General features: G+C 40.5%; 1 protein-coding gene across 1 annotated transcript; it reads left to right on the forward strand.

Moving 5' to 3' along the window:
- The first annotated feature begins 2,680 nt into the window (after window positions 1-2,680).
- Window positions 2,681-16,527, forward strand: LOC147338550 (uncharacterized). Its single transcript, XM_086302365.1, has 5 exons — window positions 2,681-2,801; window positions 12,522-12,631; window positions 13,771-15,099; window positions 15,358-15,526; window positions 15,638-16,527. The coding sequence occupies exons 3-5, from the start codon at window positions 14,484-14,486 to the stop codon at window positions 15,759-15,761; spliced, it is 909 nt and encodes a 302-aa protein (XP_086158491.1). The 5' UTR covers window positions 2,681-2,801; window positions 12,522-12,631; window positions 13,771-14,483; the 3' UTR covers window positions 15,762-16,527.
- Window positions 16,528-20,126: the final 3,599 nt, after the last annotated feature.

The raw sequence follows: 20,126 nt of genomic DNA on the forward strand, positions 1-20,126 counted from the left end.
ACTGAACTGAAAATTGCTCTTTTTATTTTTCTGTCTTAAGTCACACATTCACATTTCTATATACCAGCTCAAATCTAGGTTTTAAATGAAACTCACCTGCCATTAGTTTAGTGTTTTAGGAGGCTGTTATGTTAATTGCATGAACAGCATTCTAATGTTCTATTGTAATTGGACTGTTTCGAGGTTTATTTTATATTAAAAACATTGTGAATCACTGAAGGCTGTGGTGTCAATAATAATTGTAATAGCTGCCTTTCAATGTTTAATCATAAAGACGTTATTGCAAACAATTTTTTTCTTGCTAACCCAGTTTATGACTGAAAAAATAGCTGTCACTCCAGGAAAAAAAGAACCTTTGGGTTGATATTTTTGTAGAATAGTTACTGGCAATCTAAAGCCCAGATCTCAGTTTTGTTTAGTATCATTATTAAATTGTATATCATAGTTCAAATAGCAAAACTGTACATGTTTTCGTTTGGTTTTTAATTCTATTTAATTTCATGTCTATTACACAGAGCAAAAGATTAAATTACTGGCATCCTGTGTATCTGACAAGTAGAGAAGGGCCAGTTGGCCCTTCACTTTCAGTGGCTGTGCTGCTGCAGGCTGTGTTCCCCTGGCCTATTGCCCGCGGTTCGCCAGTTTACTCACCAGTTGGATCTCGCTGTGTCTGATATGTCAGCCGGCTAGTGAGTTCTCGAGCCTGCAGCAATGGCTCCCTGTCTGGGGTATTACCAGCATGTCGGGTTTCTGCGGCCACTGGGTTGGGCTTTCTGGCTGTTTCCAGTGTCACTGTCGCTACTTCCCTGTCTATGGACAGCACCAGATGTCACCAGAGAGGACTGTGTTGAAAAGCTTCGAGTAATGAACCGTTTTTCAATACAAGCTTCAGTGCTTCAGAAAGCTTCATTTGGCCATCACTACTAAAGGGCAATACTAATGAGCAGCTTTCTTCAGGAGATCTGCAGTGCTTAGCTGCCTAACGCTCTCAGCCACCTTGGATGGGAAAAGACTGCCAAATGCCTCCATGTGATAGTGAAGCGCAGCTGTTTCTTATAAGGCTGCTAATTATCAGCTGGGAAGGCGTTGATGTTAGTGCTGCATTTGCGGACATCACGTAAAATCCTACCCCAAAATCTACTTCACTACACACAGCATGTCTTCTATCCTGTCTTCCTTCTCTCACCCCAACCGGTCCCAGCAGATGGCCCCGCCCCTCCCTGAGCCTGGTTCTGCCGGAGGTTTCTTCCTTTTAAAAGGGAGTTTTTCCTTCCCACTGTCGCCAAAGTGCTTTCTCATTGGGGGTCATATAATTGTTGGCTTTTCCTCTGTATGTATTATTGTAGGATCTACTGTACAATATAAAGCACCTTGAGGCGACTGTTGTTGTGATTTGGCGCTATAAAATAAAATTGAATTGAAATTGAATTTGTTGATTAAATATGAAATACCTACTGTATATAGATTCACAAAGTGGTGTGAGAAGAAAATACTGCAAAAGAGTAACTTACAATAAAATGTACATAAAATAAAAGTTGTATAAAGTTATGATAGCATTTTGTATTTTTATGTTCCCTTTCTCTTGTCCCATGAAAAATAAGTTCCAGTACCCCTACAGCCCCAAGCTGAATAAGAAAATGGATAGATAAAATTGATTTAGAAATGACCAGAAAATGTTAATAAGTAAAATTGAAGATTTTGTACATTTTAGATAACATAAAGGACATCATTTTAGTCCTACGTGTTGGTCATTAAAAATTTCAGTGAGCTGCAACACTGCTGTTAAGAGGACATTTTGAAGCTGGGATGGATCACACTGTAAAAAAGATCTGTATATTTAACAGTGAAAGACAGTAAAAAATACGACAGGAAAAACCTGTTAACTATAAAACAGTTTAAAACTGTTGATTTGATGTGAAATTGCCGTAAATAAAGAAATGTAGAAAAACCGTAATATGTACATTTTTTCTCTGAAAAAAATACATAAACCTACTGTAAATCACTCTTTCATAGTTTTTTTAACAGAAGATTCCAATAAACTTTAGAACAGGCAAACACAATTTTTTTTTACATTTATTTATTGAAAAAAATACAGGTTTTAATTGCTGAATGTAAGCATGGTTGTGCTAGTAATGGATACATGCTGTAATATGACTTTGTGATTTTTGCATTAATTTCACATAATAATAATAATGGATTAGATAGCAGTTTTCAAGAAGCCCAAAGCACTTTACATTAAATCCATTCTTGATTCATTGCACATTTAATACAGCATATTCATATGTCCCAAGATCTTTGTACTAGAAATGTATTAGGGCAATTTTTGGATGTAGTTTTTGTAAAGAATATGGGATGTAGCTGTTAAATCTACATTCTGTTGAACTCAATAAACCATGAGTTTAAAATGTAAAAGCTAACAACAACTTGAGAGACCTACAGCTAATGATAGACATACTATATTATTGAGTGAATTCATATAATCCCAAAAGTGTTAAAACAATAATCTGTTGTCTGTTCTATTTATTCATAGTTAATTATCATATGAAGAAAAAAGATTTTAAAAGCACCTCCTCCCAAAACTAGGCGTTTTCCCCTGATGTTTAGAGCACCGTTTCACATCAAGGTGCCTGATTTCAAACCGGCCAATCAGCGCACTGCATCAGGCTCCACCGCAGATAACGTCTGTACAGCTCCACACAAGTTTTGCTTTGGACTACGGCAGCACGCTATCTTCATTTTCGTGGACTTGTTTCTCATTTTTTAAATTTAACGTCTGCCACAGCTCATCTTCAGTTACTACGGTAAGAAAATAATCCAACTTGGTAGTGATGGCCAAATGAAGCTTTCCGAAGCACTGAAGCTTGTATTGAAAAACGGTTCATTACTCGAAGCTTTTCAACACAGTCCTCTCCGGTGACATCTGGTGGTGAAAATTTTGAAGAGCAGCTTGAATCTGCAAAATAAAACGGACTGCTCAATTATCACTGCTCACTCAAGAGTGGAGTTCTCTCTGATATTGGGCCACCGTTCCGTTGCTTTGAACATGTAATTGGTTTTGTTTTCTCGATTGGGGGGCTGAAAAAAATGTAATGCGTATCTGCGTAATACATTTTGATCAATAAACTTTCCCTATTTAAACATGCACTATGGTGTGGCCTTTCTTTGCTCATAACTCCTTGATGTTGGTAAATACAATAAGTGAGCAATATATATAATATACATATGATAACACACAGCACATTATGGAGTATGCCCCTGCTGTGAAGTCCTGCCTCCATCTACTTGTCGTTTAATCACTGGACAGCTGGACAGGTTCATACAAAATATTAGATTAGGCCAATTGTCCTATACATATTTTTGACCTAGGGGTGGGATTGATTGTGAACTGGAAAGGGAAAATGCTTAGGGAGCTGAGTACGGCTGCATCGTCACTGATTTGTAGAATCATTTTTGATTCGATACAGGATCCGATTCAATTTGATTGGAATCTGGAAAGTTTTGCCTCAGTCAGAAATATTACAATTCTGATCATTTAACAGTATATATCCATAATTTCGTATCTATTAAAAGAAAGCTGACACATGTGAGACTTAATTAGAGATGTAAACAGAGAGTTATGAAACCTGCAGCTGCAGAAGCCAGCGGGAAAAAAAAGAGGCAAACACAGCGCTGACCCGACGACGCACCAAAATCTGACTCTGACGCGTCGGGTCCGCGCTCTGTGTTCACGTTTGTATGCAGAATCCGTAAACCTGCTCCCAGTTACTGTTTTAGCTGCATGGTGTTTGACGACATGTTGTGAGGTTTAACCTGAGATGCTGGCGTTTCAGGCATAATAACGTTAATTTACAAATCGACACGGGATTTTAATGAATCAATATCACTTTATTCAATTTAGCATGGATTGTAATCAGAAAGGCGATAATCAAAACCCACCCCTAATCAAGAACTTGCAAAGTAAAACATGTCAGGTAGCCCTTTTGTTATTTACATTTAAAAAGAGGATTAGTGTTACTGTGCGCTGGCTGAGTCTGTTTCTTTTCTTAGAAATAGTTTCTCCTGCCCTGGAGAAAATCCACTTGCATGGAACAGAAGAGGCTGTGGAGTGCAGGAACTACACTGCAAGCTGGTAGATATGCAGGTATTCCTGGGTCCTGCAGACTATCACCTAAAAACAATAAACAAAATGATTTTCTAAACTGTAGCAATGTAATGTACGTATAGTGTCAAATACATTGTTGTAGTCTTCATTAGCTTTAATTCACATGGAAGTGTTCCTAAAGTCATATGCTGTAATGATATTTACATTATGAAAACATGATTTTGGACATTTCAAGTTTTTCACTTCGGCAGATAAAATGAATTGAGCAAAATCAACTCAAAATATTCCCACACGCCAGAATGTCCTCTCTTCCTCGCTGGCTCCATATCTGTCAGTGGAATGATCACCTCTTCGCTCTCTGTCACCATCAACACACTCCACGAATCCCGTGGATGATTCACTTCCTTATATCCGTTTGAATCAGGTACCGAAGCAGTTACGTGCGTAATGAAGCTTCGGACGTCACTGGTCACGTGACTTTTGCCAAACGAAGCAAGCCTCGACACAGTGCTTCTGAACCAGTGTGTTGTTTTTTTCGACACACGCTCCGGAGCGTCAGCTTCAAGCGGGCCATCACTACAACTTGGTTTATTTATCGACAGCATTGTGTTGCAGGCAGTGAAGGCGCAAATGATAAATTTACGTTAGCTTTAGCTAATTTCTAGCATTAGTGTTAGCTACATCAGGCTGAAAAGAGCCTTGCAAAACCAGCAGTGCGCGTTTTGAGACGTGTTTTGGAGACGGGTGTATTAATGGAAACCGTCTAATTAGTATAGCTATATTTGAATGCTTTGTCTAAATGCGGCCTGGATTTTCCCGCCTTGTTTAACATCCGGCTGAAGCTTTTAAGTTAGCTAGCCTCGCAGCTGTGTCATATTGACTATGTATTTTTGCAGCATATGTGGAGAATCGGTTCAGTCCGTGAAAGCTTATGTTTTGCATTGCAGACTGCATTGTAATGAACCCCGGTGTATTTTTAAATGTGTTGAAGTAAGTTGTAAGCAGGTGTTTTCTGGATATGCTGCTTTAAAGTCTCACTTCTACCGCCACCACACTGGTACTGCAACTGTTTCTCAGAATGCTACCTTAATGGGTTTGAATTGCACTGTCTCACTTTGTGAACGCCAATGTGAGGGAACTAAAGCTTTGATTGCTCACTTAAAGGAACACATAGAAGAGGGACGGCATGTAACTTGTCCAGTGAGAGGATGCCAAAGTGTGTTCTCTGTAAAATCTACATTTACCTCCCATATGTCTAGAAAACACAAACGTTTGGAAAATGTGATTTGTGGTTTAAACAAAGATACTCAGTCAGAGAGTCCATCTACAAGTGCCACCATACAGGAAGGTGCCAGTGTATCAGATATAGAAGACCCTGGAATGGATGGGTCTAATTTCAGTGACCTGTATCTCAGAAATGTATGTATGTTTTACATTAAACTACAGGGACAACATCTTCTGCCAGCATCTACCATTCAAACCATTGTTGAAGAAATACAAAATATACATGAATTGGGACAGATGTATACACTGAATAGACTAAGGTCACTTCTAAAAGGTATGTCAGTTTCAGATGAAGGCATTATAAAAATCTGTGACACAGTAAAACAATCTGACTTGTTCTCAGCTTGTCACACAGGGCCCATGAGAACTGCTTATTCAAGAGTTCAGTGCTTTAAAGATGTGTTCAAGTATGTTGAACCCAGAAAAGTGTTTTTGGGCAGGGACGAGAACAGGATGGAGAGATTTGCCTATTATGTTCCTCTGCTAAATACTTTGAAGGGTATGCTGGAATCAAGTTTTTGGCAAGGTCTCATATCAGTGGATCCTAATAATGTTTCAAGACCAGGGCCCTATTTCAGGAAGCCGGTTTAGAAAACTCAGAGTGAAAAACGATACTCAGGGTTGAGTAACCCCGAACTGTCCAACTCGGAATATCCGGTTTCAGAATAGCTGATAACAAGTAGTTCAGTCAACGCGGAGTTGCTTTAACCCTAAGTTAAGCGCGCGCACGAGGATACATAAAGCCCTGATTAGTGGAGCACAGATTAAGCGAGTCACCATGGAGACGGAGGGAAAGAAGGCGCGGTCAATGTATGTTACAGCGCTTGAGGCCGAAATTCTGATGGCAGCATATGCCGATAACATGCAAATTTTGCGGGAAAAAAGTAACACAGCCTCAGTTGCAAAAGAAAGGGAGCATGCATGGCAAAACATAGCCGACAGAGTCAATGCGTGAGTGTTAATCTAAACATTGATCTAGGGATTTCCACCCATTTAACACGTTATTTATTATATTTCATTTTTTATTTTATACATTTTATTTTGTGACGTGATGTGAGCGCAGGTGCAACCCAACAGGCCCCAAACGTTCCTGGCAGCAAGTAAAAATGAAATATAAAAATATAGTCCAAACAGGTAAGGTGTAATTGTATTATGAGCCATAGTGCTTGGTCTGTTTGTCCTATGTAAATCAATTGCAGTTAGAGGCTACATTAATTTTCTTTCTGTAAGCACTTATTGAAATTATCTGAGCACATTACAAGTAAATATTTGCTTACTCTGTATGCTCAAATGTGACCCGTTATGGCCACTAGAAAAAAAGCGGAGGCCCGAAAAACAGGTGGGGGTCCTCCACCACCACCACTCACAGAGCCTGGCCACTTGGCTTCCACATTTGTGATAATGTTGGCAGCATCACATATGATCTTCACAGTGCAGAGAACACAAATTAGCATCCATTACTGTAATGAAATAATTTGTTAGTTTGAAATGCTACAGGGAACTATGTACCTGTACATTAATGCTGTGGAAAGACTTCCTGTTCACATAGTCTCCTTCATTTACTGAAGGAGCAATGATTGGAATGTGAGTGCCATCTATACAGCCAATCACGCCTGGGAACCGTGAAAATAAATGTAAAATTTAAGTAGTAGTTCAAGTATCACCACATCATGAATTGAGTTTTGTTCATCCTGATACCTGCAATTTTGTGGAATCCCTCTTTGATAAATCTTGTGGGTCTATGACCGGGGAACACCACAGACGAGTACAGGAGACGTTTCAGTGCAACTGTAACATTCCTGACTGCCCGACAGACGGTAGCCTTGGAAACGTGCTCAGCGTCATCAATATTATACAGAAAGCTCCCGTTTGCAAAAAACCGAAGTGCAATACAAATAATATGTACAGAACTGAGAGAATGTCCACGATGTGTCACATGAGCAATATTAGGCCTGAGGATGTTATTCAAATAAATTATAGATTGTGCTGAAAAACGGTAACGTTCACACAGAAAATCATCAGGAAATGATAAAATGTCCAAACGCGCTCTAATCACTCTCTCCCGGCGGAGAGCTCTGCGGAGAATTTGGGCTTCAACATCTACTGGCTCTTCAAGGAAGGGGCACGCCATGTCTGACACTTCCTACAGTCAGGTTTCTGACAAAGAGGTGGAGAACGTCAGGGTTAGTTGAAGTAAACCTGCTAGGGAGCAGGTTAGCTTCACGGAGTGTGTCGTCATAGTGACTCACTCAGGATTAATCTAAACTCGCTTTGTGAAACCGAAAACCCAGAGTTTTCGTTAACTCAGGGTATACTTACTCAGACTTTGCACTAAACCGGGTTCCTGAAATAGGGCCCAGATGTTCTCAGCGACTGTTGTGATGGTAACGTGTTTGTGTCAAACAAATTTTTTCAGGAAAATCCACATTGCCTCAAGCTGGTTCTATACCAGGATGCATTTGAAGTAGTGAACCCACTTGGTTCTGCCAAAAAGAAGCACAAGGTTTTGGCTGTGTACTTCTCTCTACTCAACATCCACCCTCCCTACACTTACTGTGTAGGGAGAAGGATTTCAAAGAATTTGGCCATGAAAATGTTTTTTCAGAACTCCTGACTGATTTGAAGGTACTGAAACTCTGATTGTGGGTGACTCTGCCGTAAAGGATGTACAAAGGATGTGCGGTAAGAACACTAAAGTCCTCTGCTTTTCTAAGGATATGGTCAACAACCTGAAGGAGAGAATTCTTCAAATTGCAGATGAATATCCAACTGTGACAAACATTGTTCTGCATACAGGGTCAAACGATGTGTCCAAACAACAGTCGGAGGTTCTGAAGCGGGACTTTACTGGATTATTAAATACTGTAAACTCTCTGAATGCAGCTGTATTCATCAGTGGACCTGTACCGCCGGTCAGAGGAGGAGACGAGAGATTCAGCAGGTTGTTTACACTGAATAAATGGCTTATATCAGCATGTGCCGACCACTCAGTGCATTTTATCGACAACTTTAATATTTTTTGGGAACGCAGGCATCTGTTTAAAGCAAATGGATTTAATTTTAACAAGTCAGGGGTGAAACTGTTCACCTCCAACTTGTTTTATTCCATACGTCATCCATCTGTGCTTGGTGCCAAGGCTGAGATAAACGAGGAGTTATCTCATAAAGAGGAACAAACAGTACTCCAAGAACAGACAAAGCCCAGCAGAAACCTTGAGGAGGAGCTCCATTTGCCCCCACCCGGGAAGAGCCTCAGAAAGGAGAGACACCTAAGGCATCTGAGGAAGAGCCTCAGAAAGGAGAGACATCTAAGGCAAGAAGAGGGGTCCCTATTTGCCTCCAACTCTCTCAACAACACCAACGACCAGGACAAGGGACCAGTCCCCAAAACCCCTGACAGGCCATCACCCTCCTCCCCCTCCCTTTCTCCCTCCTCCCCACACCTGAAATTCACTGAGGAGATGATGGAGCGGGTCAATGCTGGGCTCAGATCTACCCCCCGTCCCAATCCCTTTTTGTCCCCCATAAACCCCCCACCAGAGCGGCCAAAGGTTCGCCATCGAGCCCCACCCTCAACAGAGCAATCGAAGTCACATTGCCCAGCCTCGCCCCCCTTAGTTCCTCTTCATGCCCTGTCTCCGCAGTCTGATGCGTGATGTGTGAAGGGTCCGGGCTGTGAGGATTATGGCAGTGATGACTTTTCCCAGGAGAAGCTGGGACCCTGTTTACTAGAAGGTTTTAAAATTTCTGTACTTTTAGGTGACAGAAGGAGACATGTGGCCTGGTCAAAACACAGAGAGCTGCGCTCTAAAAGATCTTTAAATATAGTAAACATACCTTGTGTGCCACAGACTGCTCCCAAACACGAGGGGACAAGTAATACCTCTAAAACACTTAAGTTGGCTTTATTAAACGTTAGATCTTTAGCTGGGAAAACATTTTTAATTAATGATTTAATCACTGAGCACAGCCTTGATTTTATGTTTTTAACTGAAACTTGGTTGGACCAAAGTAACAGTGGAGCTGTTCTCATCGAGACGACCCCTCCTAACTACAGTTTTATCAGTGAGGTCAGGGCGAGCAGGAGAGGAGGAGGGGTTGCTGTCTTATTTAATGAATCATTTCAATGTAAGCAGCTATCTCCTGGAAGTTTTCAGTCTTTTGAATATGTGGCTTTGCAGCTGAAGGCCCCATCCAAAGTTGTGTTTCTTAATGTTTACAGGCCTCCCAAATACTGCACAGACTTTTTTAATGACCTCAGTGAACTGTTGTCTGTGATCTGTGTTGATTTTGACTGTGTAATTATTGCTGGGGATTTTAACATTCATGTGGACAACCCTCAGGACAAAGGGACTAAAGACCTAAGTAACACTCTAGGCAACTTTGGGCTGACTCAGCATGTAACAGAGGCCACACATAATAGAGGACACACTCTTGACCTACTGATCTCCAAAGGCCTGAGCATTTCAAAGGTTACTGTGTCTGATGTGGGCCTGTCTGATCATTACTGTGTTTTCTTTGAAAGTAAAATCTCAGCCCACACAAATATATCAACAACAGTGATCACAAAACGGTGTATAACTGAACACAGTAGTGCAATTTTTAACCAGGTCTTCCCATTAACACCTGACCTGTCCAGAGGGTCAGTCAATGAGCTCGTCAATAGCTTCAATGCTAACATGTTAAAAGTAATGGACACTATTGCTCCCATTAAGGTGAAGGTTATCTCTGGAAGGAAAAAGTCTCCATGGAGAAACTCCACACTGGTGAAAAATGAAAAAAGAGAGTGCAGGAAAGCTGAGCGCAGATGGAGAAAAACAAACCTCCAGGTTCATTATGACATCTATAAAGAGAAACTTCACAATTATAATTTACAACTGAGGAGTGCAAGGAGGTCCTACTTCTCTGACATAATCACTAAAAACAGCCATAATGCTCGGGTCTTATTTTCTACAGTTGACAGGCTAACAAACCCTCCTGTGTCAGTGGCAGCTGAACTTCATTCGACCATGGCCTGCAATGACTTTGCCAAATTCTTCACTGAAAAAATCCAAAAAATTAGACAAGCAATTGGTACATCAACAGCAGATCCAGGATATGTACTGTGTCCACCAAAAAACTGTTTAAACACCATGAAACAGTTTCAACCTATTAACAGCAAAGACCTGGAGGACATCTTAGGTCAACTGAACTCCTCCTCCTGCTGTTTAGATGTCCTGCCAACAAGTTTTTTCAAAAAGGTCTCAAAGACTTTAGAGTCAGACCTGTTACAGATCGTCAACTTTTCTTTATTATCAGGTGTGTTTCCAGAATCACTAAAAACTGCTGTAATAAAACCTATACTGAAAAAGGACAATCTTGACAAGACACAAATGAACAACTACAGGCCGATCTCAAATCTCCCATTTTTAAGTAAGATCATTGAAAAAGCAGTTTCTCAACAGCTCAATTACTTCTTAAAACAGAATAATTGCTACGATGCCTTCCAGTCAGGTTTTAGACAGAACCACAGCACTGAAACCGCTCTGACCAAAGTGTTTAATGACATATGTCTGAATACAGACAGTGGAAAAATGTCAGTCTTAGTTTTACTGGATCTCAGTGCAGCATTTGATACAGTTGACCACAACATATTACTCAAACGACTGGAGAACTGGACAGGTCTTTCAGGAACTGTACTAAACTGGTTCAAAACATACTTAGAAAACAGGAAATACTTTGTATCAATAGGTAACTTCACATCTGAGCAGACAAGTATCACATGTGGAGTTCCCCAAGGTTCCATCTTGGGACCCCTTCTGTTTAACATTTACATGCTCCCACTGGCACAGATTATAAACAACAACAAAATAAACTATCACAGCTATGCAGATGACACACAAATATATATCACAATGTCACCAGGAGACCAAGGCCCTGTGCAGGCTCTTGGTAAATGCATTGAGGAAATCAATGACTGGTTGTGCCACAATTTTCTCCAGCTAAACAAAAACAAAACTGAGGTAATAGTCTTTGGCGCCAAAGAAAAACGATTACAGGTCACCAGAGAACTTCAATCTATACATCTAAAAACCACAAACCAGGCGAGAAATTTGGGTGTAGTGATGGATGCAGACCTAAACTTAGAAAAACACATTAAGACAATAACAAAGTCAGCTTACTATCACCTCAAGAATATTTCAAGGATAAAAGATCTGATGTCTCAACAGGACCTGGAAAAACTAGTCCATGCATTCATCTTTAGTAGGCTTGATTACTGTAACAGCATCTTTACAGGTCTACCGAAAAAATCAGTCAGACAACTACAGCTCATTCAGAACTCTCCTGCTCGAGTCCTCACTAAGACCAAAAAAGTGGACCACATCAGTCCAGCTCTGAGGTCTTTACACTGGCTGCCTGTCCGTCAGAGGATAGACTTTAAAGTTCTGATGCTGGTCTATAAAGCTCTGAATGGTTTAGGACCAAAATACATCAATAACCTCCTGACCCAGTATGAACCTTCCAGATCCCTCAGGTCATCTGGATCCGGTCTTTTATCAGTTCCCAGAGTCAGAACCAGACACGGAGAAGCTGCATTCAGCTTTTATGCTCCTTATATCTGGAACAAACTCCCAGAAAGCCTCAGATCAGCTGAAACACTCAGTTTATTTAAATCCAGGTTGAAGACTCACCTGTTCTCAGCTGCATTTGAATAAAGCACCAAATCCACACTTTTAAGCTTAAATTTCAAAACTTACATTTAACTACTGATTTTATCTACTGTTCTGATTTTATCTGTTTTGATTTTATATACTGTTTTGTTTGTTTGTTTGTTAATTAGTTAGTTAGTTTATTTGCTTGTTTTAATCAATTTTAAATCATGCTTTTTATTTGTTTTTGTTTCTAATGTCTCTGTAAAGCACTTTGAATCACCTTGTTGTTGAATTGTGCTATACAAATAAACTTGCCTTGCCTTGCCTTGCCTTGCCTAGAGGAGAATGGGATAACAATGGCAGACAAAACTGTTGTGAAAGGAGCGCTCTACTGCATTGCTGGAGACAACCTGGGCTCTCATTGTATTGGGGGTTTTACAGAAAATTTCAGTTCATCAGTGTACTTATGCAGATATTGTCTGTTAACTCGAACTGAATTTCAGGGTGCTGATCCAGCAGTGTGTGGACCTCAGCGGACCCCAGAAACGTATAGATCTGCCACTGAACAACTGGAAAGAGAAGACGTGTCAGAAGTTCAGGGGATAAAGTTCAGGTCTGTATTTAATTCTTTACGTAGACATTGAGGGCTAGCAGGAGGGACTATGCGCTTACCTGCTGCTCTCTGGCAGGTAGCTCCATGCCCTTCTGGGTTTTAATTGCACCTTAGAACACACATGCATCAACACTACAATGAGCGGGTGGAGGGAGGTTTGGAGTCTTCTCTCACCCCCGTTCTCTGCGGCCTGCTGGAGCGGGGGGGCTAGGAGGAGTTGGCCGTCCGACTGCGGTCTGGGGTGTGGGGCCTCCCTGCTGCTGCGGAGTCGGGGCGGTCTGCCTCTCCCCACTGCAGGGAAAAGTGTAACACCACCTGGGTCCGGGTGCAGTTCCCCCCTCCAGGGGCAAGGGTACCTAGACCCGGTTGGTAGAGTACGCGTGGGGAGTGTGATCGTGTATACAGCGTAGGGCTGGGCGATATGACCCAAAATTCATATCTCGATATTTTTTAGCTGGATGGCGATATAAGATATATATCTCGATTTTTTTTTTTAAGCCATAAGTTAAGAACAAAAAGAGAGTTCTTAGTCACACTGTGTCCCAGATGTCACACGGGCACTTTTATTTACATACAGCGTAGATATTACTCAAAAATAAATTATCAGCATATATTAAATAATCATGGTCCATAAATAAAAGAAAACAATGTTGTTTTTGTGCATAACAAAAAGCTCACAATTGTGCAGTCAAAATGTAAACTAATAGACGCTGAGCATAATAACAAAGAGACAGATTTCACAGCTGCACCACGTCTCTGAACAGGTGCCATTTGTGGTCCTTATACACACACAGTACGTATCACTCCGCGAGGCTCCTCCTCTGTAGCCGTAATTCTCCGACAATCCATCAAGCGGTGCAGCTCCGTAGCTTAGCAAAGTCATATTAAAACATTTTTTGACAGATTGCTGAGCGCTGTGTACCACATAAAATCGGTTCGCGGTCAGTAAGCACAACCAGAATTCATACATAAGGCGCACTGTCGATTTTTGAGAAAAGGAAAGGATTTTAGCCCGTGCAGCCCCTCTGGGCTGCATGTCGTTAGCGCGGTTAGCTCGCTAACACGTTGACGCCATCCAGCCCCACGCACGGTAACTCGCTAACGGAGATTTTCCGCTTTCATCTTGTCATTGCCTGCAGGTGAAGCTATGGGGGAGTTGTGTTCAGTGCAGGAGAGGCGAGGCCGAGTAACGTTGCGTAGAGACAAAAGTGGACGAAAGAGAGGCAAACCTGCGGCTCCACAAGTATAATTATAACGTAACATAGACTATATCGATATAAACGATATTGTCACATCTTATATCTCGTATGAAAATATATCGATATTTTTTAAAAACTCGATATATCGCCCAGCCCTAATACAGCGTCTCTTTATGTCTGTCTCCACGTCGGTTGAGTGTGGTGTAAGTGCATATGAGAGCATGAGGGTGGGAATGGATGTTTGTGTCTGTGTGTACCTGTATGTCTGTGTCTATATGTCAGGTTGGGTATCAGACGCCACCTCTCTGGGGACATCTCAGGCCTCCAAACCTTGGAGGGCCTATCTCCACCCACCACCACTTCCCCTGCCGGTGGCGGACTCCCTCAGGTGTCGGTGCGTTGGTGGTTCTTTGTGTCTGGGGGTGGGCGTCCGGGTACACACCGGCTCACTCCTTGGCGGCCGCTTATTGGGGCTCGCTCGGGGCATTTCGGAGGTGGGGTGCCCCCGGCCTCTCGGCCTGGGGCTCGGTCACTCAGGCACAGCTGGCTGCCGGCGGAGCTCACGGGCAGGTCACTGCAGCAACTTCAGGCAAGAGTTGAAAATGTCAAGCGACCTGACACACCAAAGGTAAAAAAACGCAAAGCAATATCAGATGACGACAACGACACAGATGAAATACCAGCTGAACAAAAAGCAAGGGTTCAAGACACATATGGCTGTATTAGCTGGGAGCCAAAGCATTTGCCACTCTCTGAGACTGTGGAGTCAGCTTGAAAAAAAAGAAGAAATGAAGAAGCTGTTTAAAAAGAATAACTACAGTACAGATGTTGTGAAAGAACTAGTCAAGTGCACCTATTACACGCAGCGTAAAGACATCAACAAAGGGGCAAGCATCCAGAAACTATGCCAGGAATGGCCCTTTCTCTTCAATGAAGTTGGTATGACCGCACATTTCCAAGAACTGACTGGTGTGAATCTGATGGAGACCTTCCTTGCCAATGTAGACAAAAAGGGTGCACGTCTGTTAAAGTTCCTCAAATATGTTGATGCACAAAAGCACAAGCAAGTCCTGAATGCTGTTCTCAAACTTCAGACTGAAAGAGGGCAGTCCAGTGGTTGCTTGCAAGAAGTCATTGAGATGATGCTTCTTTTACTGGCTCATTTTGACGAGAAGGGAGAGCTTCTGTTTCACTGCGTTGAGATGACAAGCCTTGCAGAAGATGTTCAGATGGAGAAAGTGCCACCAACACCCGTCATCATTGTTTGCGGTAAGCCGAAAGTGCAAAATTCAACTTTTTTTTTCTGTTGTAACTGCCACGTTCTTGTAGTCTTGACTTGTTTAGTTTCATGTTCTGTTGCTTCCACACTAATACACTGGATAACACAACCATATACTGTAAGTTCAACTAGTAACATAACTCATCCTATGATCCATGTAACAAGTATCTCTGTATTTGTATATATGACTGACATTAAAGCTCTTGTTATTTAAGTTTTTGATTTGTTGTTGTTGTTTTAATTCTCAGGTTCCTCCTGCTTCGCTGCTGAGACATTCATGTTGAGCATTGACAAGAAGATTGTCAACGACCGCATCACAACCTTCACCTCTGCTATCTGCCTAATGTTTGGCAGTTACTACTGCTTTAACGTACACTACCCTGTGGAACTACGATCAACACTGGAGTTCCTTCAACGGTAAAATTTCTTTTATTATGGATTTATTTTTGTGCTTATCAAACTTGGCCATTTGATATCCCACCTCAGGTTGTTAATTTCCTCAATCTCTCTTGCCCTTTTTTCATGAAGGTGTTTCTTTTCCATAAATCCTGAGAGAGGCACCAAGGTTGAATCCAAGAAGAAAAAAGTGTTCTCAGTCAATCCCAGAGTCCTCACTCTCATCTCAGACATTGCTGACCATGAGTGGATCTAGTCCTACCCCTCTTGTTTGAGACGAAGTGATAAAGGTATACCATGTTACATACTCTACAGATGTTATGTTTTTGAAACGATTGTTACATTTCTGATTGTGAGTGGGAAGTTTTTAACAATGTGAAGTTTTACTAGACACAATTCGTAAAAGTACATGTTCTACTTTTGATTCACTGTTTTATATCTGAAAAATGTATCTGGTGAAAATGTGGTAAACCCGCGATTTTGTTTCTTGGATTTTAATTTCCCCAGTTTTAAAGATATTTGTATTACAATAGTGTAAAAGTATGCTGCATGTACATTGCTGGCATTTTGTAGTTATCCAAAAATTTGCAGTTGACGTTCTCAAAACAAGTGTAAAGTTTTCGTTTGTTACCTGATGCAGTTTTAAGATGTACATTTTCAGCTTTACTACTCAGTTCTGTGTGCAAAATATGTGGGTGTAAACTTGTTCCTGTAATTTCTTCAATTCAGACTTTCTTTCAATTATAGAAAAAAATTTTAATTCTCTATATTTGTATTTGGATAATTTGAAAAGTCAAGATTTTACGTGTACTGACATTTATGTAGTGAGAACAGCACCAACACACTTAATGGCGTCTGAATTGTCTGCAAAAGGTAATGTGAAGTATAATGTGTGCTCAACTTACAGCACTGGTTTTGCACAGTTTGAACAGAACTTGTAAGAATTCTGTGATTCCTCACTGTTACTGTCATGGAGATAACCAGTAACTATTTGTGATTTGTTGAGTAAAAATATAAATGTTTGATGTTCAAAGCATCAAAGATGTTAAATAAAATACTTTTTTCGAAATTTAAGGTGGACATTTTTGTGTTACATTTAGTAATTTGAATAAAATCATGGTTTGTGTATTAAACTTAAAGAGTAGAAGACTTAATATGTTATTTTCATGTTAATTCTAGGGAAAAACATTTGTTCTTCAAGTTAAAACATTTTCTTCTACGGTAAAATATTGACCCTAGCACTATTTTTAACCGTAAAATAAACAATAACAATACCTTCTTACCGTTAAAGAAGAAAATGTTCCACCCGTAATTTTACGGTAGATTTCTGGCAACCACAGCTGCCAGCGTTTTACCGTAAAATCTACAGTTTGTTTTTTTACAGTGCACCTCTGCCTCCACTTTTTGTTAATTGATTTGAATCTTGTTCAGGTGTGTTGTCAGGCAGGCTGGTTTTACTGCTTTTATGTGAGGACTGATTGATTCTGATATAGTGCTTTCCTACTCTCCCAGAGTACTCAAATTCCTCTATACAACTTGCCAAATTCACCCAGTCACACCCATTGTCAAAAGCACTTTCTCTAAACATAGAGACCACATTGACACACACATTCATACTCTGATGGATGCATTGGAGAGCAACTTGGGGTTAATATCTTGCCCAAGGATACTTGGCATGCAGACTGGAGGAGCCAGGGATCGAACCACCAACCTTCCAATTAGTAGGTAGTGTTACGTAGTGATGGGCAGATGAAGCTTCATGAAGCACTGAAGCTTTTCATCCAATTGGTTCACCCCAGCGCCAAGCTTCTTGAAGCTTCATTTGCTCTAGCAGGACACCTACTGGACGTAAAAATATTAGTTGGCAAGAATTTGAAGTGTGACCTTTTGCACACAGCCTGTAAATGTCAACAACAAAAGGAGTGTGTAAAACATGTATATTGTAGCGATGGCAGTCTACTTTGTATATTTATACTGGCAGTATGGAAAATGATTATTTGGAAATGCTTAAAATGGAAATGATCATTTACTGTGAGGTGAGGTGTGGTTGGGGTGTGGACAGTGGTTGTGCTTTTGTAACGTTGAGGTATGGACAGCTACACACTGCCTGTTCACATTTTATTCTGTAAAAACTAAATTTTCACTGCTTTTATGGCCTTTTTAGTGGGGAGAACATAGCTAGGATTTAATGATTTAACAAATCTTTTAAATCCTTTGTCCTCCACAATGCTAAATGGCTGGGAGTCCTCAATCACCATGCTAACCAGGTCTTCATCTATTTGAGATTGTTCTCCTGAGGAAAGACAATAAAGACAAAGCACAAATATAACTGTCATACACGTAACTTATTACAGTTGTATAATATTGTTATATCATTTAGTAACATTACTGCATGCTATATTATCATGGCATTTGATGGCTCACCTGGTCTTGCTCAACAATCGGTGTTCCCCTTATTCTCATGCAAAGCTCTGTAGTGCCTAAGCATGGATGAGGTGTTGTTGTTATATCCCAGCTCCCTGGCACATAGCAAACACTTCACCTTGTACAAAAGTAAAGACAGCTTAACATGAATTGTATTGCACCATCAGTATTATGAAAATACATCTTCTGTAGAAATTTACATACCTTTTTGGGAGATATAAGATCAAAATGTTCCCACACAGGGGAGGACATCCTCCTCTTCTTAGCTGGCTCCATTCTCTCCTGACTTTCTCTCCTCACTCTCATAAACCTCCAAACTCTCACTAACCGCAACTCTCCATCAAAAACCCACATTTTGAATGAAGTCTGAGGGGTTTATATCGCTGTCATATCTCGCGGCAAAGTTCGAACCACTTCATGAACATCATGATCACATCTTTACGCACCCTGTCACTTTTTTACACCATGACATATATTTGGAAACATATTTGTTCTTTTACATTTATATGTATATTTATAACTACAGTATATCTCTATATTTAACTATTTATTCTAATATTTATGAATGAATGAATATTTCTGTACCATGCACTACTGATAGGGTACACTGTTGCTGCTCCTGCTGCTGATAGTGCTGGAGTGCAGGGCTGTGTTGATCTGAAACTGTGGACATTGAAAAGTCCATGGAAGAGATGGCAGCTTATTAACCCCTTAAAGCCGGTCGGAGCGGGCACGCTCCGTTTTGCGTAACTATTTTTAAATCCCTCTAGAACCGGAACCACGTAAGCTAGCACAATATTTTTTTTGCATATGAAACCGGAGGAGTTGTACTTACATCTTATGCCATCAGCTTGTCCTAGGTCACGGTTTCCTTCCACATATAGCTTTGCGAATATTGCATAAAAAGCGCTTGCAGCAACAAAAACATAATATTCAAGAAACACGCTTTGCTGATCCGATCAGCTGTTCGTAACACTTCCCACATTGAAACACATCAGCGCCAACGATCGCATGTCCGCCATTACCTGCCCGAAACCGGAAGTGACGTCATTTTCGCAGAAATGTAGTTTTTTACTTGTAGGCCTTAAAAGTCCATACTGGTGTTTTTATAAGTGATGTTTGACTTTATGCTTTTCTGAATAGTTGCTGGGATGCTTAGAACTCAAATTGCACTGCTTAAAATAGTTTATTTTCATGCACATGCTGTTTTCTTTGCAAATTTGCATCATGCATCAAACAAAAACGATTTTCAATTCTTTTGTAGTTTATTGCACTTTTTTGCAATTTATGTCGTTACTATGGACTTAATGCATACATATTATTAAAATATGGGCTATAACAGTTGTATTGCTGTGTAGCAACTTGAAATGCTCCCAAAAATGGCACTACAGCATGTAAAGATATAAAGTAAGCTCTGGCGGCCTTGGTTCTATAGTAGGTCTTAAAGGGTTAAAGTGTTATGAGATAACAATAAAATGCAAAGATTGATGTCAGCACTTGGAAACAGATTAGGCAACAGATTAAAAAAACTGTGAGACATAAACTAGGCTCTACCTGTGACTCACTCTTTGCATCTCTTTCTCCTTCTATCTATCATTCTCCACTTGCTATCCATCTAAGAACAAGGCACAATTTGCTATTGCGTCAATCTATTATTTAATTATCCACACTTAACAACTCTTACACCTAATCCAAAATTAAATAATGATGGAAAAATGACACAGAACCAAAACATTGTGATTAATAGTTAAATGAGATAGGCAGGCACAGGCAGGACTCCTTAAAAAAACACACATAAAAAAAATGCCTCAAGAAAAGGGCACTTGGCGCATCCCAGAGAAAAGTGCTCAAGCCCCTTCTATCTGTTGGTCATAGCAGTGACATACCACAATTTAGCCTCTAATGACAAATTTCTTTAAAATTCAGGATAAACTAGTTTATAAAAGGATAACTTAGTGCTTAATGTGTGAACAGAACAGTGTCTAGAACTCAGTGTAATATTTTTCAGTAGTTTAATGTTAGCCTGTATTTGCTGTACACCCAGTGGAAGATGTTAGAGTTTGTATTGTTGATTGTTATTTATGCTTAGAAATGTTTGACCCTTTGATCAGCAACACACACACACACACACACACACACACACACACACACACACACACACACAGGCAAGGTACTCTTTGTTTGTATGTAGACGTCG

The sequence above is a fragment of the Aulonocara sp. 'chitande type north' Nkhata Bay genome, linkage group LG1 (assembly GCF_057382095.1).
Source record: "Aulonocara sp. 'chitande type north' Nkhata Bay isolate Kocher_YH1m ecotype deep benthic linkage group LG1, A_spYH_male_GT1.1, whole genome shotgun sequence".
In the NCBI taxonomy this organism is placed as follows: domain Eukaryota; kingdom Metazoa; phylum Chordata; class Actinopteri; order Cichliformes; family Cichlidae; genus Aulonocara; species Aulonocara sp. 'chitande type north' Nkhata Bay.